This window comes from Barbatula barbatula (genome assembly GCF_947034865.1).
Source record: "Barbatula barbatula genome assembly, chromosome: 7".
NCBI classification, from domain to species: Eukaryota; Metazoa; Chordata; class Actinopteri; order Cypriniformes; family Nemacheilidae; genus Barbatula; species Barbatula barbatula.
This window is the reverse complement of record NC_136770.1, coordinates 19,323,924-19,350,765: the sequence shown is the minus strand read 5'-3', so window position 1 is coordinate 19,350,765 and position 26,842 is coordinate 19,323,924. Positions and strand designations below refer to the sequence as shown.

General features: G+C 36.0%; 3 protein-coding genes across 4 annotated transcripts; 1 reads left to right on the top strand and 2 right to left on the bottom strand.

Moving 5' to 3' along the window:
* Nucleotides 1–2,779: 2,779 nt before the first annotated feature.
* On the top strand, nucleotides 2,780–4,657 carry synprb (synaptoporin b; the record flags this gene model as incomplete). The annotated part of the gene is made up of 4 exons (XM_079459526.1): nucleotides 2,780–2,910; nucleotides 3,489–3,687; nucleotides 3,823–4,014; nucleotides 4,340–4,657. Coding segments are annotated over 4 exons (840 nt in total), but the record flags the coding sequence as incomplete, so codon positions are not given.
* A 3,611-nt stretch (nucleotides 4,658–8,268) lies between these two features.
* On the bottom strand, nucleotides 8,269–15,045 carry LOC306895935 (green-sensitive opsin-2). The gene is made up of 7 exons (XM_079459525.1): nucleotides 14,892–15,045; nucleotides 12,048–12,193; nucleotides 10,396–10,886; nucleotides 10,138–10,306; nucleotides 9,192–9,357; nucleotides 8,877–9,116; nucleotides 8,269–8,784 (listed from the first exon to the last, which is right to left on the bottom strand). The coding sequence occupies exons 3-7, from the start codon at nucleotides 10,754–10,756 to the stop codon at nucleotides 8,671–8,673; spliced, it is 1,050 nt and encodes a 349-aa protein (XP_079315651.1). The 5' UTR covers nucleotides 10,757–10,886; nucleotides 12,048–12,193; nucleotides 14,892–15,045; the 3' UTR covers nucleotides 8,269–8,670.
* Nucleotides 15,046–17,722: 2,677 nt separating this feature from the next.
* On the bottom strand, nucleotides 17,723–25,374 carry slc6a22.2 (solute carrier family 6 member 22, tandem duplicate 2). 2 transcript variants are annotated; one of them, XR_013786949.1, is made up of 16 exons: nucleotides 25,139–25,374; nucleotides 23,100–23,284; nucleotides 22,726–22,860; nucleotides 22,173–22,313; nucleotides 22,008–22,089; nucleotides 21,796–21,928; nucleotides 21,438–21,572; nucleotides 21,179–21,282; nucleotides 20,897–21,021; nucleotides 20,207–20,319; nucleotides 19,847–19,984; nucleotides 19,646–19,748; nucleotides 19,316–19,416; nucleotides 18,585–18,755; nucleotides 18,135–18,341; nucleotides 17,724–17,953 (listed from the first exon to the last, which is right to left on the bottom strand). XR_013786949.1 is itself a non-coding variant. In XM_079460955.1 (15 exons), exons 2-15 carry the CDS (start codon nucleotides 23,278–23,280, stop codon nucleotides 18,186–18,188), a joined length of 1,818 nt encoding a protein of 605 aa, XP_079317081.1. In that variant the 5' UTR covers nucleotides 23,281–23,284; nucleotides 25,139–25,374; the 3' UTR covers nucleotides 17,723–18,185. The 2 variants fall into 2 exon arrangements, 1 of the variants encoding a protein (XP_079317081.1); XM_079460955.1 differs by having other exon boundaries at nucleotides 17,723–18,341.
* Between the last annotated feature and the right edge of the window lie 1,468 nt (nucleotides 25,375–26,842).

The window sequence follows — 26,842 nt, the reverse complement described above, 5'->3', positions numbered from 1 at the left end:
TTTGGTTTAAACTGTGACAAGTCTCGTGGTTAAATCATTTGCATTAAAAGCCCAGATGTCTAGTCATTAGGCGGTCAGGGAAGAATACATTGACCAAAATAAGCTACATTGCATTGTAATCATTTGTTGTAATTTAAGAAAATTGAGGGCCATTATTTTGGAAGACTTATAATTTATATTCATAATTATTTTGGTCCTGTATGCAAATGACAAAGATGATGCCCAGCACATCCATTAAGGTTTATGATGGGGTTTTTGAGTATATACATGTGCATATGCGTGTATGATCATGTGTGTGTGTGTGTGTGTGTGTGTGTGTAACATCATGTGTGTCTTTTCTCTGCCACACAGAGCATCTCCGTGGTGTTCAGTCACTCTTTATCTCTGGGTTTGGCTGGCAGAGGAGCTCAACACTCCCTCATATACAGACACACAGGCTGATGCTCAATCCTCTTCATCAATGTGTATGGTCATATTTGCTCCGGTAAGACTGTTTTTCTAAGAAGTGGTTTGTTTTAAAGCATTTGTAATTGTTGGCACCACTTGTCTAATATGGCAACCTTTGCAGTGTGATCAGAAAGGGAATATACAGTAATTTAATTTGTGTGGCGATATGTAATTGATGCTGGTTTGTCATGACCTGCTTAAAATCTTAAAAGTTTTTAAACAAGCCAATGCTTACAATTTGTGTGCAATTTCGCGCAATAGTATTCTCAAAATGGGCTGCTTATATCAGGTTTAATTATTATCTGCTCTTTGGTACCATCACCCTCTCTGTTTGTAGTCTATCTTGCTTGAATAATTAATCTGCTCTTGTTGAAATGTGCAAAAGATCGATGACAATCAGCTCTTAACACACACCTTAATGATGAATATGAACTAAAAAGAGCATAACTTTATGTGTTTCATGTGTACATTTATGCATGTACATGTGAGTTAGTTAGTGTGTTTGTGTGTGTGTGTGTGTGTGTGTGTGTGTGTGTGTGTTTCTGGGTGTGCTGGCAAACCCCTGGGTAACCTTTGCATAATTCACTTGGTCTCATCAGAGACTCATCAAAGAATTGACTTTTTCTTCTGTGCTGATCTGTAGTCTGTGCTGATACTCTGAAGACATTATTATTCTTATGTGATATCATTTGAATGTAGTTCCTGGGTTGCTGAAGCGCTTGCTTCTATCATGAGATAAAAACAACATATGTCATCAAATCTTATTTATTGTAATATTCTTTCTGCGTAAACCCCCTTTATGCTTGTTGTCACTCTATATGTCAAATACTGTATGTCAATCTTTCTCTAACACACACATATAAGTATTCCACTACTTCATCAACATACACAGTGAATGCATTACATCTTAATTAAAAGTGCCTGCTTCCTCTCACCTGCTGTATCATAGTGTTGGACAGACAGACAGGCCGAGGGAGAGAGGAAGGAAGGCAAGAGAGAAGAAAGGAGACAGAGGGAGAGGGGAAAGAGAGAATAGCAGGGGACTTGGACACATATCTTATCAAGCACCTGTGTCCACAGAGAATAAAGGCCTGGCACTCTTCCAGTAAACCTCTAGCCTTTTAATTCATTATACTAAACACTACTGTTGAAAATTATTTAAATTATCTCGCATCATCTTGTTTCGCAGTTGTTATTCAGACTTACAGTAACAATGCATTTGTGTCTAATTTTGGATTGTTAATTGCATAGCAGTTGGATAAGAGGTCACTGAAACTGACCTGAAATCAGAAACAGGACCATCATTTAAACACTATGTTTTAATGTATAGATTAGTTACATTAATTAGATTAATTTGAATCAGACTTTGTCTGATGAGGTAAAACGTAATGATGTTACAGAGAGTGAAGGGCACTTATCTTTGTCCTCTTCATCCAGAGGAAAATGTATTTGGTCAGAGGTTACTATTTTATAGCTGATTTAATGTAGTTCTCCTAAAATTGATTAGGGAAAATAAATATAGATATATATATATAAAAATAAAAACAGCAAGTGTATGGCGATGTAAAATTAGCGGAGATTGTATAGGCAAAATAAACTTGATTTGGGTCAATTTGATGAAAGCTTTGATTGAATTAGATTTTTGATCGATATTGACTTTCAATATTAGCTCACTTTGTGGCATTGTTGAGAAATTCTAATGGATACTTTGGTGTGATTTCTGGCTCTTTTTCTCAGGAAAAATATTTAAGACGCCAGAGACCTTTCCGTTTTCTGTTTTAATTTAATCTATTTGATGTCTTGGATAAATAATTGAAACATTAAAGAGATCTCATATGTGATTTCCGTTCTTATGAAATCACAGACAGGTTTATATGTTAAAGGAACGGTTCACCCCTAAAAATGAAAATTCTGTCTTTTTTACTCACCCTCAAGTTGTCTGTATACATTTCTTTGTTCTGATGAACAGAGAGAAGGATATTTGAAAGAATGCTTGTAACCAAACAGTTCTTGGTCACTTTTGACTACCATAGTAGGAAAAATTGCTTCATTTATTTAATTTTGGAAACAAAAAATATATTTTGAAGAATGTAGAAAACAAACAATTCTGGGGCACTCTTGACAACCATTGTAATTTTTCCTATAGTAGTCAATGGTGGCCAAAAGTTTTTGCTTACAAGCATTCTTACAAACATCTTTCTCTGTGTTCATCAGAACAAAGAAATGTATACAGATTTGGAACAACTCAAGGATGAGTACATTTTGACAGAATTTTCATTTTTGGGTGAACTGTCCCTAAAACAGGTTATCATAACTTTTCTGTTGTGTTATTTTTTTGCCACAGCTTTGTGCTGTTTTAGCATTCTCAACATGCGGGGGATATTCAGGCCAGATAATGGTTAAAGTCGAATGTTTGGACAAAACCCAAAACAACATCAGCATCAGTTTCAACTACCCATTCAGGTCAGTATTCTTAATTCTTAAGTCATTGCAGCACAAAATATAAGTATAATGTTAGTTTTTTGTTTTGGGGTTTATCCCCATTCTACCTGACAACAGGTAGAAACAATGCTGACATGATTTATTTATTTTGAATGTACAGACATTATTAAAAAATCAATAACAATTGTGAAAAAGAAAGTACACATTTGACATTGGTGAACATCAGCCCACAGAGAGCTGAAAATGGACAGAGAAAAACTGAGAAAAAAATCTGATAAAAGCAAGCTTCCCTATGGACTTACTGAGAGATATCAGATATTGCTTGCAGTTCTGGTAATAGAATAATAAAAAGATAAAAGGATGAAACCGTTACCCATAATGACAAAGTGGCTACAGAGTCTAAAGAACATTTTTGTTCATTTATGTCTCAAATAGGACAATATAACAAAGCACATCCTAGCACAATACTGAATGTTCTGTACATGGCAATTGAATAAACATGATTTAACTGCAGTCATGGGGATACAATGCTACATAAATAAATAAACTGCTTCAGCAGTTAAAACAATAAGCCATTAATTCATTTCTTCTTTTCTTAGACTCCAGCAGGTGCATTTCAATTCTCCTCTATGCGAAGGCACAAGAAAAGAGACTGTCTTTCTCGAAGGGGATTATTCTTCATCCACACAGTTTTTTGTTACCGTGTCGGTCCTGGCTTTTCTCTATTCTCTTTTGGCCACAATAGTTTACTTCTTCTACCAGAACAAATACAGAGAGAAGAACAGAGGCCCAGTAGCTGTGAGTTCATTTCGAAATAAGCAGTCGGAAGAAAATGTCTCTCTCTCTCTCTCTCTCTCTCTCTCTCTCTCTCTCTCTCTCTCTCTCTCTCTCTCTCTCTCTCTCTCTCTCTCTCACTTTCTTGTTTCTCTACAGGACTTCCTGGTGACTTTAGCCTTCTCTAGCATGTGGCTGGTCAGCTCAATCGCCTGGGCGAAAACTCTGTCTAGTGTGAAGGCGGCCACTGATGTGAATCAGATTCTGCTGTTGATGTCTGCATGCAGAGCCCAGGAGAACCTGTGTGAGGTCTTACAGGAGCCAGTTTGGACAAATCTTAACATGTCTGCGGTCAGTAGATAAGAAAAAGTGTCTGTCTGCAATATTAAACCTGAAAACTTTGTACTTAAAACTTTTTTACCTAATGTCTTTAGGAAAGCCAACATAAACATTTCAGACTTTCTTTTTCCAGCTGGTACTTTTAATATTAAATTTACATTTATGCATTGGGCAGTGAGTTTTATCCAAAGCGACTTAAATTGCATTGCACTATACATTTCTTTCTGTATATGTGCAATCCCATGGGATCGAACCAATGACCTTGGTTTGTTAACACCATGCTCTAACCACTAAGGTTTATGTTTAATAATTCTAATTCATCTTTGTCTGTTCACAGGCCTTTGGTTTTTTGAACTTCTTCCTTTGGGCGGGTAATATTTGGTTTGCCTACAAAGAAACAGGCTTGCATAAGTCTACCCAGCGCTACCCATCCAGGACTCCCTCTGAGAAACGCGGCAACTTCAGGCAGTACAGTCAAACCAGTTTTGATCAATCTGGGACTGGCTTTGGCCAAAGGCTCTACAACCAGGGGAGTTTTGACTTATCAAGTGGAGGTTTAAGCCTACCCTCAACCAATTTAGGACAGCCAATGTTTTACCGACAGGTGGGAAGTCCTACATCCAGAGGCCCTCTTATATTTGTTAATGAGATGTAAAAGAGGAAGGAAGGGAAAGAGACAGAGACACAGAGAGAGAGAGAGAGAGAGAGAGAGAGAGAGAGAGAGAGAGAGAGAGAGTATTCTCAGTAATAACACAGATCATTTGTGATTGTGAATTTGATATATAATGTGATGTAGAATTTTTGGTAAATAGAAGTTGGTATAATGTCAATAATGAAATCCTATTACAGTGAATAATCTACCCAAATACAGTACATAGCATCTTGTAACCTTATTTCACAGGAAATCGTAACTATTTTCCAAGGTAGCTAATTCGTATGAATTAGCCACACCATAAAATAGTCAAGAATCCTGTGAGACTGTGTTGCATCATTTGTATCTATGATCAATCTAATATCCATACAAGAAATTAATTATTGTTGTCGCAAAGAAAACTGAAGTTTTTGAATGTGATTTTAGCATAGCATGTCTACATTCTGACAGTTTCAATTAGGGCTGTCAAACCATTAATCACGGTTAATCGCACCCAGAATAAAAGTTTGTGTTTACATAATATATGTCTGTGTAGTGTGCATATCAATTTTGTTTTATATACACTTACACATACCAGGGTTATTCCTGGCTCAAAATGAGGTGGAGGTGGTGCCATCCTGATCTTGTGCACACACGCACATGAGGCCTACCGTACCTTTAAGTGGCATAACAAAAATGTATATGTTAATTTAAGAAACATTTTCAAGAAATTGAACGTACAAGAATGCAAAATAAAAAAAGATTCACCTGAACAGCTGCGAAATACAGCTAATAGAGCCACTAATATAGCTAAGGAAAATAAACAGCAACTCTCCATCGACTCATTGCGCTTATAGCGAAACAGCGCATCTAATGCAATTACAAATGACAATCCATTGAGTGAACGCAGTGGTTTTATGAAGACAGACACCCGACATAATTTTGATGCGAGTCGGAGGCGGCACGCTATTTTTATATGCAGGAAAAGCCCTGCATACGTGTATATACATGAATATATTTCAAATGTAAAAATAAATAAACGTTTATATACACTTTAAATGATTATTAAACATAAATTACTAAATGACTTATTTTTAAATGTTACCAGTCTAAGGCAAGCAGTTTTTATGTTCTGTTATGAATAATGATGAACTACCAGTAGATATTTGAGTCAGAGAATTATGGCACAGTAGACTAAGGGTAATGTCTGTCAGAGATGTTTTTTAATGAAGCATATTGTCTAACCACACAGTGGTTGCATAAGCATGCAAGTGTCTGTCCCATAACGCAAAAAATTCGGACTGTTTCAATTTACTGTAGAATTAAAAAATGTAGAGCTGTTCCTATATAAATTGATTGGAATTGGGTATTAAAATGATGTGTATTCCATTTATTGTCTGTTTAATGTACTGTATTTCGCTCGATCCCTGTTATCATAACCATTTTCATGTTTCTTGAAAAACTCATTTCAAAAGCCAGTGGAAGAAACTGAAACATTCAAACTCTGAAACATCCCGAATGGGGATCCATAATGAATTATCATCCAATGGGATCCATAATGAATTATCATGTATTGTATCACCGCCGCTCTTCTTCTGTTTCTTTGTTAGCAGTGTCCTCTCAACAAGAGACAACATGCACTTGTTTTCCCCATTAAGCCATTTAATGAAGGGGTGTGAGGGGGTAATTAGGATCTTTTGGCCTGTCAGAGCCCTATAACAGCCTCATGGTTAACATCCCTGTATATACAGAATATATACAACACTGTGTTGAGCTAACTGCTTGCAGCTGCCCATGCTCCAAATTGCAGCTTTTGGGTGATCAGGAGATTTTATCTACTGGCATTTAGCTTGTGGGAAATTAAAGGTTACGGCTGATAAACTCAACAGATGTTCAATTACACGTCTTGGCGTGTGCTGCAGTGTGGTAATGGGATTCAAAGAGACTGAAGGAAGAGAGATGCGACTGTGAAGGTGGGTTGCGTATTTATAATTTTGCTTCACAGGTGTCAAAAACGTCATGTTGGAAAACATGCTTCAAAGGTGCTCATGGATTAATTAAAAAAATGAATTTGGTCGACTTTACATTTCGAAGGATGAATGAGTGTCAGAATCTCTGATGCAAATAGACTGTTATTTATATAATGGCAGAAGTTACATCCAACATGATGATTCAGTATAGCAGGAGAACGTATGTTTTACTCTAGGGGATTGAGTAAAACTCAAGTCTTCATGGTGCTGGATTAGTAGGTACGAGTCTGTGAAGAGAATGTTGGATTGACCCTCACTGCTTTTTTCTTTCAGGCTAGTTTCTTCATTCTGTTCATCCATCTGTCATTTCTGGCTCTTAGACAGGGCTTTGCTCAGATGCTTTAAAATAAAGACATCTAAAGCTACAGCTACAGTACATATCAGCTTTTAAAGGTGAGAAACACGTGTCTGAATGCAACCATCACCGCCATCATCTAACTTAAAACTGTATTTTAAACTTGTAATGCATTAAGTTAAGTAAATATTTAATAACTTTTCTATTTAAAACAGTGTTTTTTTTCAGTAATATAATTTAAAGAAGTTGATTATAATTAGCAATTAATTAATAATGGTCAAACAAAAGTCACACAAGTCATTAAATGTCTATTTACATATCAATGTTTTACACCAGTGATGAATTCTCAGACATTTTGCAGATCGCAGTTTCTTGCTGTTATATGTAAAAAATATGTCACATGATGCTTAAAAATAAAGTTAGAAGGGAGTAAGAATCGGGTGCAGACAATTTTCTCTTATGCTGGGTTTTGTTTGTTGAAACAGATGAGGACTCGTCATCACCCAGGTTCTTGCTATAGAAAAGGGTGGTCAACATGATACAGTGGTGTTGTGCTGTTTACGTATGAATTTGTAACACCAGTGATGAATTCACATTTTCCCATCAGCTAAATCGCAGCTTCTTGCTGTTATATGTAAAAAATAGACCTGTCAAATGTGTACTAATAATCACCATCACTGTGAGAATCTCTGGCACTTGCATAACTGGCAATCTAGGGGATGAAGAGAAAAATTATCAAATCCGTTGTGCTGTTTCTTAGTACAAATCAAATTTTTTGATGTTTAATGCAGCTATACAAGTAGGTAAGGAACAAGAGTGTGTTTGACAATAAGACATTGTAAAGCAATGTTTATTGCCGTAGAAGATTCTTATAGCGTAATCAAGTGCAGAGGATTGCAAAAAAGATCTTGAGTATTTTTGTCACGGATCACAATAAACATTTTTGTTCTAGCCGATGTTTAAAAATCTTGATTTCTTTGAGCTTTAAAAACTATACCACTTACACAATATTTGAGAACCACAGCTGAGCTATAATGTTTGGAAATAGGCAATGAGTTCAGATCCCTACCATTTTTTTAAATAACAATTTAAGTTGCAAATGAAGTTTGAGACGGCTAGGAGAATACAATTGAAGCATTTTAGATTTTTAGGCCCAGCACATTTAGGCAATCGTCCCTGCTATACAGTATTCTGTATTGCTGCTATTCCCATCATTTAAAGAAATTGGTGTTTTGATGTTAGAATAGAATAAATCTCAATGTGTGTAATGAGATATGTAAATGTAATGTAATGAAATATACAAGCTGTTTGCATGCAACTGTTTATTGAACTATTTTACAAAAAATATACAAAAAATGACTCCGCTTCATTTCAATGTCTGAACATCCATCACCATTTATAAGACAAGCAGGCTGGCGTTATGCCATGAGGGAGAAGACAGTTTGTTTAAACGTATTATTTCTTTAGCCAGAGAAGTCAGGTTAGCGTTCAGTAGAGGTGAGCACCTTTGCAGATCGGCTTAAATAGATCTTCGTCTTATCTTTATCTTGTTGTGTCTTGCCCACTGAAAAGTGTTGTTACTGCTGCTGTCAGAACTGATCTTATAATCCTATGGGTTGTCTCAGCTAACCGTGAGTTCACTGACAGTACATTTACTGTACATGACAAGAACAAGAAGGGGTGTAATAATCGGGTGCATAGACAATTTTCTGTTATGCTGGAGAAACTGAGGACACCTCTGTTTTGCTTGTTGAAACAGAGGAGGACTCGCCATCACCGAGCGGGTTCTTGCCACAGAAAAGCGTGGTCAACATGCAGCTCCGGAACTAGGAGACAATGAAATAACATTAGTCTGTTAAAATAAAGCCCTTATGGTGAGGAGAACAACACTAAGTGAGTTGGAAATTGTTGACTATACCTGCTTGTTTAGCAGCACATAGATAATGGGGTTGAATATTGAGGAGCTTTTTGAGAAAAAGGCAGGAACAGCCATGAACTGGGCACTGAAGGCAGCTCCCTTATTTAAGAAAATCCAAGCTGCCACACTAGCATAAGGGGTCCATGCCACCAGGAACCCCAAAACCATCAGGATGACCATACGTGTCACTTCCTTCTCAGCTTTTTGAGTAGATGCTGAGTCTTGCTGTTGAGCTGCAGCCTATAGAGAGAATAGTTAATCCAATAAAGTGTGCAAACTATGCTTGGAATATATATCAAAATCGAAAAAACGCACCGCTCTGACGGTGCACACAAGACATCCGTATGTGAAGAATATTATTGTAACGGGAACAAAGAAGTGAAAGAAGAACATGTACAAAACGTATGATTCATTGTGATATTCAGGGTTTAGTGTGTAATAATCTGGTCCACATGAGCACTGCATTCCTTCAGGAATGTACCTGTGTGGAAACAAAAAAAAGATTTTAGGCGGGTTTGTCCATGAAAATGTAATCTTGAGTGATTCATAGAGGGTTTGACACCCAATTAAATACTGACAGAATATATACTATAAACACACTAATACTCAAAATTTGAGGGTCACTTATTTATTTTAATTATGTTTAACCCATTTTAGAATAAGTTAACAAAATCAAACTATGGAATAACACACAGGTAACTTGGGGAATTTCTTTAATGATCAAACAAACCTATCTAGGAATTAGCAAAAATGTATGCATGCATCTCATCAACCATGTTATCGAAGTCTCACTCTGAGAATACCATATATTTTGAATCCTTACATGGCTGCTTTCTCATTATTCGGCCCAAGTCCATTAAAAATTTTTTTTGGCTGTCAAACAATTCACCGCGATTAATCGCATTCAGAATAAAAGTTTGTGTTTAATTGATATATGTGTACTGTGCATATTGATCAGTTTATGTATAAACACATACACCACACATCAGAAAATATTTACATTATTTACCAATATTTAAATAACATATAAATGTTTATTAATTTTATATAATTACAAAATTAATATGGACAGAACCCAGGCATATGTTATGTTAACACAAACGCAATTAATCGCAATTAATCATTTGACAGCCCTACATTCTTTTTTAACATTCAAGCAGTCAGATCAAATGACCTTTAGGATCATGAGAGACATATTAGTAAAGTGACCTGTATTAAAAACGGTAGAAGAAATGTAAGTTTAAGGATGTGGAGTACTCACCTGGACCATCCCACAAGTGGGGGAACAGCGCAGCTAGCTGCCATGATCCAAGTAAAGGAAATTCCTGCCAAAGCGTGTGAAGATGTGAATTTGAAGCTACCCATGGGCTTACACACAACAATATACCTTTCAACAGCGAGCACCACCAGTGACCAAAGAGCAACTTGACCTAAAGAGAAATCAAAGAAGAAATACCTAATTGAGATCTTTAGGGAAGTTAAAACTACCATCACATTCAAACGAACGTTTTTAACTTACCTCCTAGCGTTGCCATGAAACCCTCAATTGCGCATCCGATAGGTCCAAAGACAAAGTAACCGTTGACAGCAGAAGCAAGTGTGATAGTAAATCCAAAGACGACCATGATCATTCCAGCAACAGCAAGATTAACCAAAATAAAGTTTAATGGCTGTCTGAGCTTTTTGTGCTGTGCTGTAACAAGCAACGTCAGACCGTTGATAGGGAGGCCCAAACAGATGAGAAAAAACATATAAACTGCAAGAAGTTTGAATTGCCAGGGATCACCCAAATAATACTGAGTGTACTCAAACGGGCTCCGCACAAGCCCTGTCCTATTGGACATTGGGATGTAAAAGTTATTCCCCTCCGTCCCGTTCATCCTTGCGCAGAATAAATCTTATTGATAGGGAGGTCAGACAGCAAAATAATGAAGAAAAGCTGAGCTCTATTGAGACAAATCACTGGTCTTCTATCTATTCCGTTGGTGACCCTTGTGGTTTTATACCTTTCTGAGAGATTAAAAGCAAGTGGACAGATCAGGAAGGAAAGAAAAGCAACAGCTTACAGTCTAATCATTAGCCTGCTTATTCAATTTTCAACACATGAAACTTGTTTGAAATTCACCTTTACGGTCTTGATATTTGTGCGCAAAATGAATATTTAAAGTGATAGTTCACCCAAAAATTTTAATTATAACCTTTTTCTGCAAAAGACAAAAGAATATATTTTGAAAACATTTGTAATCAAACAACATTGGACCCCATTGACTTCCACGTCAAGGACACAAAACCACTGAGACATTTCTTAAAATATCTTCTTTCGTGTTACACAGAAGAAAGATGTATATACAAATTCTGCACAAAGGTGAATAAATGATGACATAATTTTCATTTGTGGGTAAACTGTACCTTTAATGAATTGAACCGTATGTCGTTTTGCTTATATTGTTTCGATACTGTAAACTACGTTTTTTTAATCTACACTGCTAAAAGTGATAATTTCTTTAATCAGTTCATGGCATGATTTGAAAGATGGCATTTCCAAAGATCCAAAGGCCTGAGTTAAGCTCCTAAAGAGATGAACAGTAGTCATTTTCATATTGAAAGTTTATATATGGGAGTAGTTGGCACATTCCATATGCAGTATCTGTGTTAAATGCCAGTACCACATACGGTATGTGTTTACTAAGCTTCTGGCTAAATTACAACTCCCTACCAGGAGTAATAGATCTAATTATCTCATTTGTACACATTTTCTGACCTTTAGCCTTTTTTGGCCAGCCTCATGTTGTTCAAGCTATAACATGGCAGACAGCACCTTATTCGTTATAATATGTGGTTTAATGTATGGTTTTGAATTTGTGGGTTTTTAATTGTGTAACAAAGATCCATAAAGGAAGGAAGGAGGCGGGAACCGGCGAACGTAAAACAGACTTTTAATAAAACAAACAAACCATAAAGTCCAGGCCTGGTCCTTACTCTTCGTGTGTTTGCAGTGCATCGTTCAATTTGTCGACGGGGGTAGGCGGAGGATGCTGCGCATGATTTATTTTGTCGACGGGGGGGAGGGGTGGTGGGGTAAGGGTTTGCTCCGCATGGTTAATTCTGTCGACGGGGATGTAATGCAAGGAAAGCCTAAGTGTCTTTGGCTTTCGTGTTGCATACACTCACATTTATAATTCACCAAAAGCTTCCGTTACCGGCCCCAAAAGATAGCGGCCCACCGGTATGCCAGATGGCCAGGCCGCCCCTGGCTGACGCTCATTTTGACTCGCATCACCGGCCCTCAGCCGTTCCCTCATGACTCTCCTCCCGACCTGCAAGAGAGTTGCAACATTGTCAACAATTAAATCTATGTTTGGTATTTTACTTTGATATTTTCAGTAGGCAACATAATGTACATTGTTGCACACATACTGTATGTTTTTAAGAATAAATTGTTATATGCATTAACTTGAATAAACTTGACAAGGCTTTTTAGATCTGTGTTTTTTATATATTATTTATTTTATTTTATTTAAAAGTTAGATTAACGGTTACAAAGGCATGACTGGGCAGACGATTTCCTAGCAGGCTCTGGATGACACTGAAAATGTTTAAATTTATTTGTTATTTAATGAAATTTTAAGCATAACAAGAAAACTGGGAGTCTTTTTATTGTTTAGCACTATGATGTATTGGTACATAAAGAGTTTTGGTTACATTGGTGGTTTCAAGAGGTTATCATTGTGCTGAAGAATAGAGTGTTTGCTTAGGTTCAGAACACACGCATGAATTATAATCTGGGATGTTGCCTTGATTGAAAGACATTATAGTCGTTCTATGACAAACAGGGCCAGAAATGTGAAACTGGGAAATATTAGGCTTCTTAATGGAAGGTGGACAATGTTTGGTGAACTTAAAACTATAGTTTATTCATTTATAAACTTAAGTTGCCATTACTTAAGAATACAAGTTGAAAACATGAGATATCAGGACATACAAAAATAAAATGATTTCAAAATACTCAAAAGGTTGATGCAAATACTCAATTGATTCAATTTAGTTGAGTAAATCAGGCTCAATGGGGCGGTTTCCAATACAGGGAATATCTTTAACCACGACTAGGCCTTAGTTTAATGAGCAAATTTAAGTCGTTTTAGCAAACATTACTTCCTAAAACATTACTTATGTTCTTTTTGAGACAATGCAAAGGCACTGATGTATTTTAAGATATGTCAGTGCAAGTTGTTTTCAGTTTGGACAGCTCTTACAGACAGCTCTTACATTTATTTTAGTCTAGGATTCTAATTCTGGGAAACCATCCCAATATGTTTTACAGTAAATTGGATAGATGTAATTCTCATGTTAGGACTACAGTTAAAGGACGAGCTTCATTGATTTACTCTATTATTTTATTACATTTATTCATTTAAAAGCTGCTTTTATCCAAAGTTACTAACAATGAAAAAGTGTTCCTGTGTTTCTATTAAAAAACAATTCTTACAGTTTCTGTAACTTTAAATAACTTGTAACTTGAAAAAGCTTCATTTTATTTTGTACGTTTTGAATTTTGTCATATTTAAGTGTAAACCTTTTAAACAATAATCTGAAATTACTTGTAACGACTGACTAACTGCATTTAAAAATTAAGACAAAACTATAACTACAAAATAAACTTTTTAGTCAAATTATATTTTAGTCACTATTTTAGTCAAACATCTGTAAAATAAGTTTAACTTTGTTTTGGTTTTCACAAACCAATTTTCACCAAAGCATCTTTTCAAAAGCAGATGTGTTCATTGGTTTGCATATTGCAGATATGGTTGCCTAACTCTGTATTCCTTTGGGTCTTCTCTCGGACCATCTCTCGGGATGTGTTCCATCTCAAATCCAGTTAAAGCCCTTACAACAGACTAATGCCACAAAATACATTTACTCCTCATGTAGCATCTTGAAATGCAGATGCACAGTGAATTTACATTTTTCAGACTTTAAAAAAAGCTGCATGTTTGTAAAGACATTTGTCATCTCTATTCACATTCGTATGCAGATTTTACTTGAATCCCAGTACTTAATGTAACGATATAGACTATTATATCAATGAAATATGATATCAATTAAAACCAAGTTTTATGGAGCTCCCAGTAAGAGTCTGATGCAACATTAAAATTTTACATGGCCTATGATGTTTATGACATAAATAAACTTTCATAGCATAACTTCAGTAATGTACTTTGAAGTGCCAAGTGCCGTCTGTTTTGTACCCACAAGCAAGCTTATACGTGTAAATACACAATCAAACTTAATAAAAGCTGTGATTGGAACAGAAACTCCATTTTGGATGTCAAATCTCAAGAAACAAGCTTATCCAGAACATTGAGTTTGGACAAACAGGAAGGAGCCTATATCCCATCTGTCAGATCAACATCACTGAAGTATGTCAACACCTTCAAGGAGGATTTCTAACCACAAGTAGCTTGTGATGATCTCATTACAGGCACAGAAGTCACTGTCAAGCTCTTAACACCATGGGTGATTCCATCCTCTCCTAATGCTTCAATCCTAACTGATTAGATTCACACTTTGTGCACAGTAAGAAACCTTTAAGTGTATTGGACGGTCCGAGTTAAACCAAAGCATGCACATGACATCTGGTCAATTTATAATTAATGCACACACATTCACACCATCTACATTCAGTAGCTTAAAGAGATGTCTTTCTTTATGTATTTTCTATTTTTAAAATATATTTTTATTATCTATTTTGTAAAATGGATGCTGTCACCATATACAGTACTGCTAGTATTCCCATTTCAAGAAAGAATTATGAGAATCAAATAATTGGTCAAATAGAACCTTTTTTAAACCGAATTGAATTACTGAACTTAAGCATTACATGAAAGTACACATTTATACAGTGTGTTCACTGTATAGTGTTTATTTTTTAGATTTATACAATACATTATTTTCTTTCAAACTGAAATGCCCCATGTTTCTGGAAAAAAAGAATCCTCTATATCGAAACAGGTCAACCTAGATGTTGTTAAGATGTCCATCGGTCCTTTCGATTTGAAGAATTTTCGTTAAAATCCCTTTTGTGAAATACATTCCCTGTATCCCACCGCTTTTCTTGATTCCCGGCGACGTTAGAGCACATCCGACTATCTCGACACTGAGACTTCAACTCAAAGTTGAAGCTCCTCCGTTCCCTTTTAAATTTCCAAATAACTCTAATTTGGTGTCGTAATTGAATTTCTTTCAGTAATTAATCTGAATTAGTTGTAGGGAGACGCTTGATACGGTCAGTTTCTGATCCAGAACATGTCACCGGATTAGATCAATTAAACATGATTCTCCAGGAGACGTCACAGCTAGCTTGATCCCAAATAAATTGACATAAGCGTTTGTTTCTATTGCTTTATTTATTGTATCCATGGGATTCTGGGGAAAAAACATTTGTGTAGAATTTAGAATGGTATGCTTTACCCTTGAACAAATGCTGGTACGTATACTGACATACGCCAGGTTTTCTCAAAAGCTGGACAATATAGCCTAGATTTACAGAATCCAATTGCAAATTTATAGATAGAGCACACCATCATAAAACAACATATATTACATTTTTGCAAACAAAATATACACAAACATTTATACTGTAAATGTTAATATGTCAGACGGCTTTGCTTCTCAAGCCAATTGAACTTTTTGTATAACAACTGAGCCAAAACTGCTGATCAAGATAAAGTATGCAGTACAGCCATGTAACAACAACAATTTTTTTATGGTGCAAGTTTATAAATATATGTATCAGACACTCTGTCACTTTGAAATCTGCTTTAATTTGCTACAAATTGGATTGTGAATGAGTTTAGGGGAACTAGAACTAGAGTCGTGCAGGTGGGAGGGAAAATATCCAGTAAGTACGAGGCGTCAGAAGTTACACATGCCGTCGCACGGATTAACAGGTATGTTTGGCTTGGAAAGAGAGGGTTTGGAAGGATGCCATGATCCATCATGGACAGAGGCTTTTTCAATCAAACCAGGTCAGTGTCTAAGGCAAGTTGCAAACATGCAGTTACTGCACCCTATAGCCCATTTGTATATGTAGACCAGTAGTTTATTTGATTGTAAAAGTCTATACTGACACATACTGTGCACAAATTTCAGTCATTGATTTGTGGCCACAGTGTGTAAATTTTGCATTACACATACAGTAGGTTACATAATTAACATACACAAATGCTATATTTAAAAAAGGACCCATTTGTATGTGAATAATTATAGAGCCAAATAAAAGCCCAAATTTTATGTAAAAGGTGATATCTAAATAGATTTTAATAACTTTAAATGCACGTGAAAGGTTAAAAAAATGGCAAACGGTATAATATAGTTACAATTTGCTGGAAGTCATTTGTGAATCACCCTGTTTAGTCACCTTCACTTAGAATATTTTCCTGATCTCATTATAGGACGTGGTCACACTTACCCACATGGCCCATATATTAGAGGGACAGTCAAGCCTGTACTGTAAAAATTATATAAAAATGCTACAGTAATTACAAACTTGGTTGACTATATAGAAGAATACAAATATAGTGAACAACTGTAATAGATCAAGCAAGACATAACAATTAAAAGGTTACGCTTTTTAAAGTTAATGGTATGAAATATCATATAAGGTGAAAATCACAAATGTTTGGATTATATTATCTATTTTTAAAATATATTAGTAATGAAAATATATTTGTATATTATAATAAATATAATCTAAATAAATACATGAATAATATACTTTCCCATTTTCCTGTGTGATTCTTCACATTTAAGGAATTTCTTAAAGGATTTTTATTTAAATAATCTGTTATCCTGTGTTATGTTGACCTATGTTGATTTTATGTTGTTTGATGTAAGAATGCACTATTGCAAAGCTTATATTGATCGACCACTGATGTCTGTGGTGTTACTTCCCAGGCAGTGCTCAAATTGAATCAAATCTAATGGTTGCTGGAATTTTTCAATGATTTGGTCCAGCAGGTGGCAGCAAGGGTCTGTTATGAGTGAGTCTGTCAGTCAGCAGACTATTCAACCATTTCAGTCCAAAAGTCTGCTTTATTCAGGAACTAACTATAGCAATCAATATGTCAATCAGAGCTTTTTATATGCCAATTAAATTCTTGAAACTTGGCAGCGTGTATGTGGCAGTTGGTTGTAGCAGTATGAAAAACTAGTTTTATCATATTGTATATATATATATATATATATATATATATATATATATATATATATATAGAACAGAAACCGCACAACGAGCTCTCACTTTATAATTACTACAAAGCTGTCACTCATCTTCATCGAAATCTCTAGCACCACAGAACCAGGCCTAATAATAATTTACGCAAGGAATACAAAAGCCCCGACATGGAGTTGATAAATATAGTGGAAAGATTTATAGAGAGAAAATTACCCCTCTAAAAAGCAGAAGCCTATCAAGCAGTCATGTCAACAATGTCCTGTGCTTAGCGGTCTCTAGAATTTAAAGTGACATGACAACTAGCCCATAAACAAACTTAATTTAAATTATTGTAAATAATTAATTCACGAAATTTACCAAATCCATTGCATGAATTTAATCACATTTTTCTTTATCATTTTTACTCAAACAGAAATATCTGAGGGACCCCCCTGAGTCTATGTTTTACTTCTTATGGGGGGTCCCTAATGCCTAAGGGGGTCCCGGATCGCCCCAGCCCCCCTTCAATTTGAGCACTGTTCCCATTGTCAAAATAAATTTTGTTTAGCAATCCCTAATCTGAAACAGAAACTTTCTTATCCAGTACTTGGAGCAAGAACGACACTTGTGTTTTTGCTTAATGTAGAGCATTTTATGGCTGTCCAGTTGCACCATCATTTTAAATACATATTTGTATATTAATTTTAATTACATTGCATTACGTTTTAAACAGGTTTATTAAAAGTGCACAAAGAAACAGTTCTGCTTCACAAAATAGTATTTCACTTCTGTACATTTGTGCACTAGGTACATTTTAAAACATGTAGCCACACGTCAGACTAGCATATTCCTCTTCTAAAGAAAGCTGCAAAGTACAACAGGTGGTTTAAAAACAGATTTTAAAAACCATTTAAAAGCATTTTCTTCTCACTGCTTATTTCATGGCAATCTTTAAAACATACATGCACACACACACCTACACGCACCTACAAACACCTACACACACCTACACACACACACACCAAAATGACTCTCACATATCTCACATGTAACTGTATGATCAGGACTGCAGGACTGTGGACTGAAATGCTGGACAGTTAGATGATGTCTCTTGGAGGTATTGATTTTGGTGTGTGAGCAGTACGTAAGGTGAGGAGGTCTGTGAAGGTCTCGAAAGTCAGACTGTTTCGCTCCTTTTTAGGACATTTAGGATCTGGTAGGTCTTTAGCAGGTGTACATAAGACTCTTACTCTCTGATAAAAAAGAAAATAGCTAATTATAATAAATAAGTTATATAATAGCTATTAAACAACTTAGTTATATTGTTCAAAACATGTATTATTTTAAGCTATAAAGAGGCCTGTGAGCCTCTTTCAATCCATAAGCACAACACCCATTTTAAAACTTTACAAATGACTCTTTTATACAAAGAATGTTCAATTAATGCAAGAATTGTTCAAGCTGTCAAAAAGAATTCATTTTTTTAAAATCTGTACCTGTCGCATAGAACCAGGCGTGGTGCAAACCAAATAAATCATCCACAGTGGAACCAGCAGAGTGGAGGAAAGTGTGAAGAAAGCCCCAATGGCGTAACCCCACCAGGGGTACTCGTACACATTGTTGAACTTCAGAGGGGTGTATTTAACCAGGGAGAAGATAAATGTTCCCTAAATTCACAGGGAATGATTCGTAACAGGGACCTGTCAGTTGAGTTGTTATGTTGTGTCACATTAAGTCAATTCCAAAAGATGTGTTTTGAAGCACTCTCAGTTTAAAGACAGACACAAGTGACAGGTGTCAGGTACAAGGCTGGGTTTCCTGAAACCTTTGTTTCACTACGTTGTTCTTAAGAATATTTACATTTATGCATTTCGCAAACGTTTTTATCCAAAAGCAACTTACATTGCATTCTATTATACATTTGTATCAGAGTATGTGCAATCCCGGGAATGCTCTATCCATTGAGCTACAGGAAAGCTCACCATATATCGCTACAGCTCTTAAGATATAACTCAAAAATGACGTAGCGTTAAGAAGGTTTTGGGAAGCCCAGACCCACAGGTGGCAAATGTAGTAGTGGATAAATAAATAAATACAATAGGCCATACACATACCTATATGCAATACATTTACATTCTTATCCAAAGAAACTTGAATTCTTTTGTCTGGGAATTAAACTCACAACCTTGGGGCATTTTAAAACGTGTGACACATCTATGATACTCACGGTGCATACAGCTGGTGTTAGATATTTCCAGCAGCACTTCATGAAAGGCGAGGGCCGGTATCCAATCATATCCTCGATACCATCATACAGACGATCTGCACCTAAAATACAAAACACAAGTGGAAAGGAAATGCTAAAAATAACCGTCATGTTTAAAAAGTATTTTTTAGCAAAAAAAGTATGTTATTTTTTATACTGTTGGACGACTAGGTAAACTCCATTGCAATATTCCAAACTTTCCAACAGAGGGCGCCACATATTCAAAAACATGTTTTTTGTCTCCAAATAGCAAACTTCAAAAACGAAAAACAAAGTTTGTAATGTTTTTACCATAAACCCATCCAACACAGATAGACTGTAAGATGCCAAAAGTAAAAAGTGTCATTCCACTGCAGGCATAGTAGTCAAACAACTGGAAGACGTACAGACCGCCCTGAGAGTAACAGACACACAAACAATTAAAACATTTTCTATTTTAACAAATCGTGTATTTCAAATCTTATTCTGTGTACTCAAGTGTGACTTTTATACCTCTGTAACCATTAACAGGCCAACAAGGAAGCTGGCAGTGCATATAAACAGGAGAAGAAATTTACGCCGATGTCCAATTTGGAAGAAAGAGGGGTACATATCTTGGATAGATGTTACCAGAGCTTCATGATACACAAACTGACGAAATAATAGAAAAAGAAATGCTTTAACAAAAACATTTCTAAACCAATTTAAAGGCTTTACAAGTGTTTTCACAACCATTGACAAAAAATACATATAAGGGGCTGGGAAGGTTACTTTTAAAATGTATAAATGTAGAATTGTGAGTTGAACAATTAATCATAATATTTAAAAAAGAGCATGTTAAAATGGTGTGTTAATGTTACTGAATTGTTTTACCTCACTATCCAATCCCAAGAATATGATCATGATGAAGAAGGAGACTGCCCATAACTGAGGGAGGGGCATCAGAGCCACAGCACGAGGGTAAGCAATGAATGCCAAACCAGGACCTACCACAAAAATAAAAAGTCATGAAATAAATGTAGTTCTTTTAAAATCTTGACAAATTCATTAAAGATCCAGTGTATGAAATGTAGCGGCATCAAATGGTGAGGTTGAGAATTGCAACTAATGGCTCACTCCAACCCGCCCCCTCCCTTTCGAAGCACTGCAGGGCTGACACAGGACTAAGATATCATCTCGCCAAAGGAGATAATTGATATTTACAAAACTCGTTCTGTAAAGCAGTTTGTCTGTTTAGGGCTACTGTAGAAACAACAATGGCGAAATCCATGTAAGGGGATCATCTATGTATGTAGATAGAAATAGCTCAGCAAGGTGATAAAAACATAACGCTTCATTATGTACAGCAAGGTCTTTGTACACCTCTTAAGACATGTATATTTTATTGCATTTCTGTCAATAGATCCTGCAAAACATTTCACACTGGACCTTTAAGCATGTAATGCAAGTGAAAAATACAAGAAATGTATTTTATTAGCTTTCAATAGCTAATAGAAATTAGAGGCCAAAAACAAGTTCTAAATATCAAAGGAATAAGACCTCAAGCCTTCAGTTTGGCTTTACCTGACTCAGCCACCATTGAAATATCAATCCCCTGTTCATCTGCCATGAAGCCCAGGACAGAAAATATAGCAAAGCCAGCCACAAAGCTGGTTAGGCTGTTTAGCAGACACAAATATACACAGTCTCTGAAAGAAAAAAAGAAAAGCATGGGCATCTATAGGAATAATTTATTTAGTACATTTATTTTACATGTAAATTTTATTTTTAAAAATATATACTTTTGTATTTGTTCCTCAGCATCACACTACAGATACATTAATGTGTGCCAATAATCTAAAGTACCTGTAGCAGTTGTTGTCATATTTATTGTAGCTGCCCAATGCGGTCAGTACCCCAGTACAAACTCCATAAGAATAAAATATCTGGCTGCCTGCGTCCATCCACACCTTAAACAAAATATTTTGAAAATGTTCAAAACAAACAGTAGCTAAGAGCAAACGTGTTGGCAAAATATACAGAACTAAGAGGAAAAACAAGACTTCCTTCTAGAATATTTTTAGTAAAAACTTAAGGAATACAGTGGAAAAAAACAGCTCAGTGCCTGAGGGTCTGTGAGACGCGTTGGATCTGGGTAGAGGTAGAACATAATCCCATTCTTTGCTCCGGGGAGAGTGAGTCCTCGCACCAGCAGCACTACTAACATTAAATAAGGAAAGGTAGCAGTGAAGTACACCACCTAATAATAGAAAAAGGAATATAATTTCTGTTCGTTCCTGTAGTGGTGCAACAGTATTGGATTAGCAATGAATGATAAAATCATGTGTTCCATTAAAAAGCAAATGTGAATATAATGTAAGATGTAAGGCAAATGTAAATGTAGGAATAATAAATACATTCAAATGGGAAATTTTTGTTTTCCTTCACGGTGTTATACATTTTAAAATGGAAAAAGTTCTCACCTTGCCCGTAGTCTTCACTCCCTTCCACACGCAGAAGTAGCAGATGATCCAGGCCAACAGAAGGCAGAGAGCCAGGTCCCACCGAACATTACCAATCTGTTCTATTCCCTCAGACAAACCCAAAACTCTTCTCCTGCAAGCATAACGAAATGGCTTTGGAATTTATTTGAGTACATTTATGTTAGTTGAATTAGCTGTTTCCTTCAGCTTACTCCCAAAACTCAATAACAGGAGATGTGGTTTTCTCTGTAGAATATTCGGTAACGTTGCTCGTGTTGAACTCTTTGCAGTGCTCTATAATGTGAAGGAAGGCAGCAATTCAAGTCACAAAACACCTGATAAAAGTCAAACGCAATAACTGTTAATGTTTGCAGTACCTGTGTTCCAATAGTTTTTGCAGCTGGCCCATGGAAGCTCTGAACTAAAGGAAGAGAAGAGGTAGAGGAATGCCCAAGCAAGAATGATGATGTAATAGACTCCAGTATAGAGGACGACAACTTGACTACCATAACCAAGCCCTATAACACATTAAAAGCACCAAATATTAGTATATTTATTATTATTCCAATCACTACTGTACATATCTGCTACATTTGCACTCTTGCTATTCTGCACCTTGTGTATATGACTGTTACATTTGTACTGTCTACTGCACATCTGTTCCAATTTGCTGCTTCCTGTTAACATTGCATGTGTAATTGTTTACATTTACAAAATGTATAGCACATTTGTCTTTAATGTATACAGGTATGTGCACTTTTAATGTGAGAGCCAAAATGTAGCTCTACAGCTTACAGATAAAAAGCGATTAAATTCTATTCTTCTTCTGGAAAACAAATATATTGAAAAAGTTAATATAATTGCATTCTTCTCTTATCATTCGGTATTAAAAACTAAATATCCATGTCTATAGTGTTATCGGTTGCTTACCTTCAAAAAGTGGGCAGATCTTCCGCCAGCATGTGATTCCGCCCTGACTGGTGAACTGACCCAATGATGTTTCCAAAAAGAACAGTGGAATCCCACAGGTGATAAAAAACAGTACATACGGCACAAAAAATGCCCCTATATGAAGAATGGAAATACTATGAGTGTTGACCATGTCTATCAACACGTATCAAAAATGCTGCAATTAGACACTTGCCCACATAATTTCACGCTCATAAAAAAACATTATTCACCTTATTAGACGTATATACAGGAAAATATATAAAGCAGCTTCTTTATTAAATAAGTTTGACGATGTTTAAATTTTTTAAATTAACTTAAACATTGTAAAATAAATAAATGTGCTTCATACTCACCTCCACCATTCTTGTAGCACAAGTACGGAAACCTCCACACATTTCCCAGGCCAATGATGTGACCCGCCACGGCCAAGAGAAACTCCAGCTTACTGGCCCACTGCTCTCTTTCCTGAGGTTTCTTGGGGTGCACTAAGGCATCGACCCCATTCATCAAGTTCAACCTCCCCTCTGGATCCATGGGGCTGTGTGGAAAAGGTCAGTTGGAATGACATTGTTTCTCTTATTCGCAAGGTGTCTTACATATATTATCCTAGTTATCACACACACTGTATTTGATCCTGTTTGCAAAACTGTTCTGTTTATCCATTCTATCGATCATATCATTTACATTTAGCAGACGCTTTTATCCAAGCGACTTGCACAGAGTTCGGGGAGCAATACGCGATATGTCATAAAAGAGCAATAGTACATTAGGTGCTAATACAAAATTTCAGTACACAGGAAATGAATACAAGATCTTTACGTATATGCATTTGTAAATGAATGGATTTTGTACCACAAGTGTTGTATTGTTTATACAACATTGTAATTTATAGAAATAATTACGGTTTTCTAGTTATCAATGTTCTTTTTAAAACTGATTAATAAATAATAAATTATTATTTCAATAAGTCGCATAAATGAATGTCTAGACTTACTAGGAACTCAGAAAAACAACAAATCATTCATCAGATTAAATATTTTATTTCCTCAATCCTCCGCTGTTCTTGATGACTAATTCAACATAAGAAACACATTTTTGGAGAGATGCTGTGTTAATCTTCATGGAGTTTTTCAGATGCTATTTGTTGAAGGGGTTGCTCTACCAGGCATTGGGTTCAAATCATGCTACATTCTTGGCCAGGACAGGTACATGCCGCCTTTTACTTCTTCACTCTTGCATGATTTTGGCAGCGTGCTTTGGATCATTACCATGCTGGGATATTCCTTTTGATATGGGTTGGTTTGTCGGAACCCATCTGAACTGAACAAACGTTTCTTGCAGTTTTACACTAAAGAGCAAGCAAAAGGTTATTTCTTGGACACTGTCTGCTATGCGTGCTCACTTCTCAACACATTATTAGTTTGAATACTTTTACCTTTCTATAATCACACAAGTAGTTGTTATATACTGTGTTTACAACATATGTTAAATGGGAATGTCCCATGAAAATGATCATCGAGGGCATCTGTGAACAGCTTCACATGACATCACATGTTTCTTGCATGCATTTGTACTGCTGGGTAACACTAATGTGAGACCAATGTTGATTAGATGTCCATTTGCACCTGGTTTTACTATTATAAATACACAATAAAAAATATTTTTTTTTTAAATCCAAGACATTACAATGTTGTAAGAAAACATTAGAAGCCATCTCCAAAAGGTATTTAATTGATACATTTAGGGTTTATGTTAAATGACTCATTGCTTAGGTGATGAGTAAACAACTTTCTTAACTGCAAATTCACATGTGCAAGAAATCTATTATTTTGACAAGCTCGTAATATGGTTTGTAAAAAGTCTGTGTTCATCACTGTCTTTTGTAGAAATAATTAAACAAATCTACTGCCATCATATACACACTTTAAGATCTCACACAATCTATATTGCACACTTCAAAACCAAAAACAAAGGTTGTCGTCTAAATCTCATTGAAAAAAATGTATAACAGGTTTTCCTCCTACAGACAGTTTCGGTGGCAACCAAAACATGATAGTTTCATGTGAATTATCAGTTATCAGTTAAACATCTATTAATAAATGCTTAAACTAGCATCAGATAAGATTAATAAATGCTGTAGAAGTATTGTTCAATATTAGTCCAGCGACTACATTAACCTTTTGTAAATAGTTATCCTTATAAAACTTAACGTGTTCTTGTCCTCACGTGTCTGCTCGTTTACTGCATGCATGGATGAAAATTCAACAGCAGAAAACTACAATAGGCAGGTTTCGGTTTAAACCATGCCAGTTTTTTTTCATGAACAGTATTTCTACTGTTTCATAACAATAGCCATTATGTAACAATGCGGCAAGATGCAATCAAAATGTACCTGTGATATTAGAGGACCCAGTCTTGCTTGACACCTTTATCCAGTGACTGTATGTAGGTTGACTGTTCAAAATAATATTCTCAAAGAGAATGCCAAGCTAAAGGTGTGGTCAAACCAGTTTCTTCTGTTTCTCAGCTCAGGTTTATTGTTCTAAAACCTACTATACAGCATTAAGTTGTAAATAAGACCGTGCCGAAACTTTGTATGTCTAGGCTTTGTGCATCCCCCTGTTTATAACATGTTTTTGTAGAGATAAAACAGAAATGTCTTATCAGTAAAGCAACGCTCTCTCTCTATTTTCCTCGTTATTTCTGTCACTATCGTCAAACACATGCATAATGACATGAGTGATTCTTCTCTGATCCAAGTGAAATGTACTTAGCGGTGTTAAGGCCTGGATCACAACAATGTCGTTGTAATTTCCTTGACAACCTCCTAGTGAGTTTCACTCAATACCTGTTGAATAACTGGACACCCTGATCTGCATTATCAAGACCTTCAGTAAAGAAAGAATGCTGAAATACCAGAATAAAATGTGTTATTTTGGTTGAAATTTAGAATGTAATGAAAGGTTATTAGGAACTATTAAGACTGGAACTGTACAGACACAGTGTGTGCCCAATGTACAGATCATAGCACATGTCTTTTAGAATACTGGGACCCGTTTCAATAAGGAGGTTCAAGCAACACTGAGTTAAAATATGAACTCTGAGTTGATTTATTCAGATAATTGATACTCTGAGTTTTCTGTTTCAGAACAGCTGGTTTCAATGAGTTCACTCTGAGTAAATTCACTCTAGGTTACGCGCGTTCATCGCGGCTTTAAAAAGCCATCATCAATTGAGCGAAGATAACACGATTCACCATGGCAACGCCACGTGACAAAAAGCGCTCCGTTTATTTCTCGCCAGTCGAATTGGAGGCACTATATCTATATATGTATATATAAACATATATATTTTTTGTCATGTAGGTGCAATCCTTCTGAAATAAAAAAGAACATGGCAGCAGCTGAAAATGAAATTTATAAACATCATTCAGTCGGGTGAAATCCTAAAGGGTATTTGAATTATTAGAGGTGGCAGCAAGACCACATATATTTGATCAGCCTAATTCAGAAAGACGTTCACCATTCACCTGCAGTCCTATGAAACTCCTCTTTGATGGCTCTCAAAGGAAACTTAACACAAATGTATAAAAAGTGCTTGAGAGCGATGCACACGTTTCTTACTGCTCTGCATACAGTTGCCTTGCTAACGTGTTCTGCATCCCCGGTGTTATATAGAAAGCTTCCATTAGCAAAGAAACGTAAGGCCATACAAAGAATCTGCTCAGATGTAAGAGCGCGGCCACGACGAGTGAGGTTTGTGATGTAAGGATGAAGCAGAGTGTGGATATATTTAATGGACTGTAAAGAAAAACTGTATCACTCAAATAAAGAATTCTCCGGATATGAAAAAACATCCAAACGGGGCTTCACCATATATTCTCTCCCGACGTAAATTGAACTCTCTCCGAATGAATGCAGCTTCCTCATCTAAGGGTTCCTGAATAAACGGACATGCCATTTTAATGTGTTACGAACTTTTCGATTAAGATTAAGGAAAACGATTGAAAAAACAAACGGCGAAGGCAATTTCAACTCCGCTCGCGCTTCTAAAAGGGGCGGAGATTGTAACAAACCTCGGGTTAGTGGAATAAAAC

Bases quoted from the DNA above. Each gene is read 5' to 3' on its own strand.
- LOC306895935 (XM_079459525.1), bottom strand. From the start codon at position 10,756: ATGAACGGGACGGAGGGGAATAACTTTTACATCCCAATGTCCAATAGG. The intron at 10,307-10,395 runs GTAAGTTAAAAA...ATTTCTCTTTAG, and splicing joins TTTCATGGCAACGCTAGGAG to GTCAAGTTGCTCTTTGGTCA. The intron at 9,117-9,191 runs GTGCGTTTTTTC...TTCTCTCTATAG, and splicing joins TTGTGTGCACCGTCAGAGCG to GCTGCAGCTCAACAGCAAGA.
- slc6a22.2 (XM_079460955.1), bottom strand. From the start codon at position 23,280: ATGGATCCAGAGGGGAGGTTGAACTTGATGAATGGGGTCGATGCCTTA. The intron at 21,929-22,007 runs GTAAGCTGAAGG...TTATGCTTGCAG, and splicing joins CCTGTTATTGAGTTTTGGGA to GAGAAGAGTTTTGGGTTTGT. The intron at 18,342-18,584 runs GTACAGATTTTA...CTTTTTTATCAG, and splicing joins CGCCTGGTTCTATGCGACAG to AGAGTAAGAGTCTTATGTAC.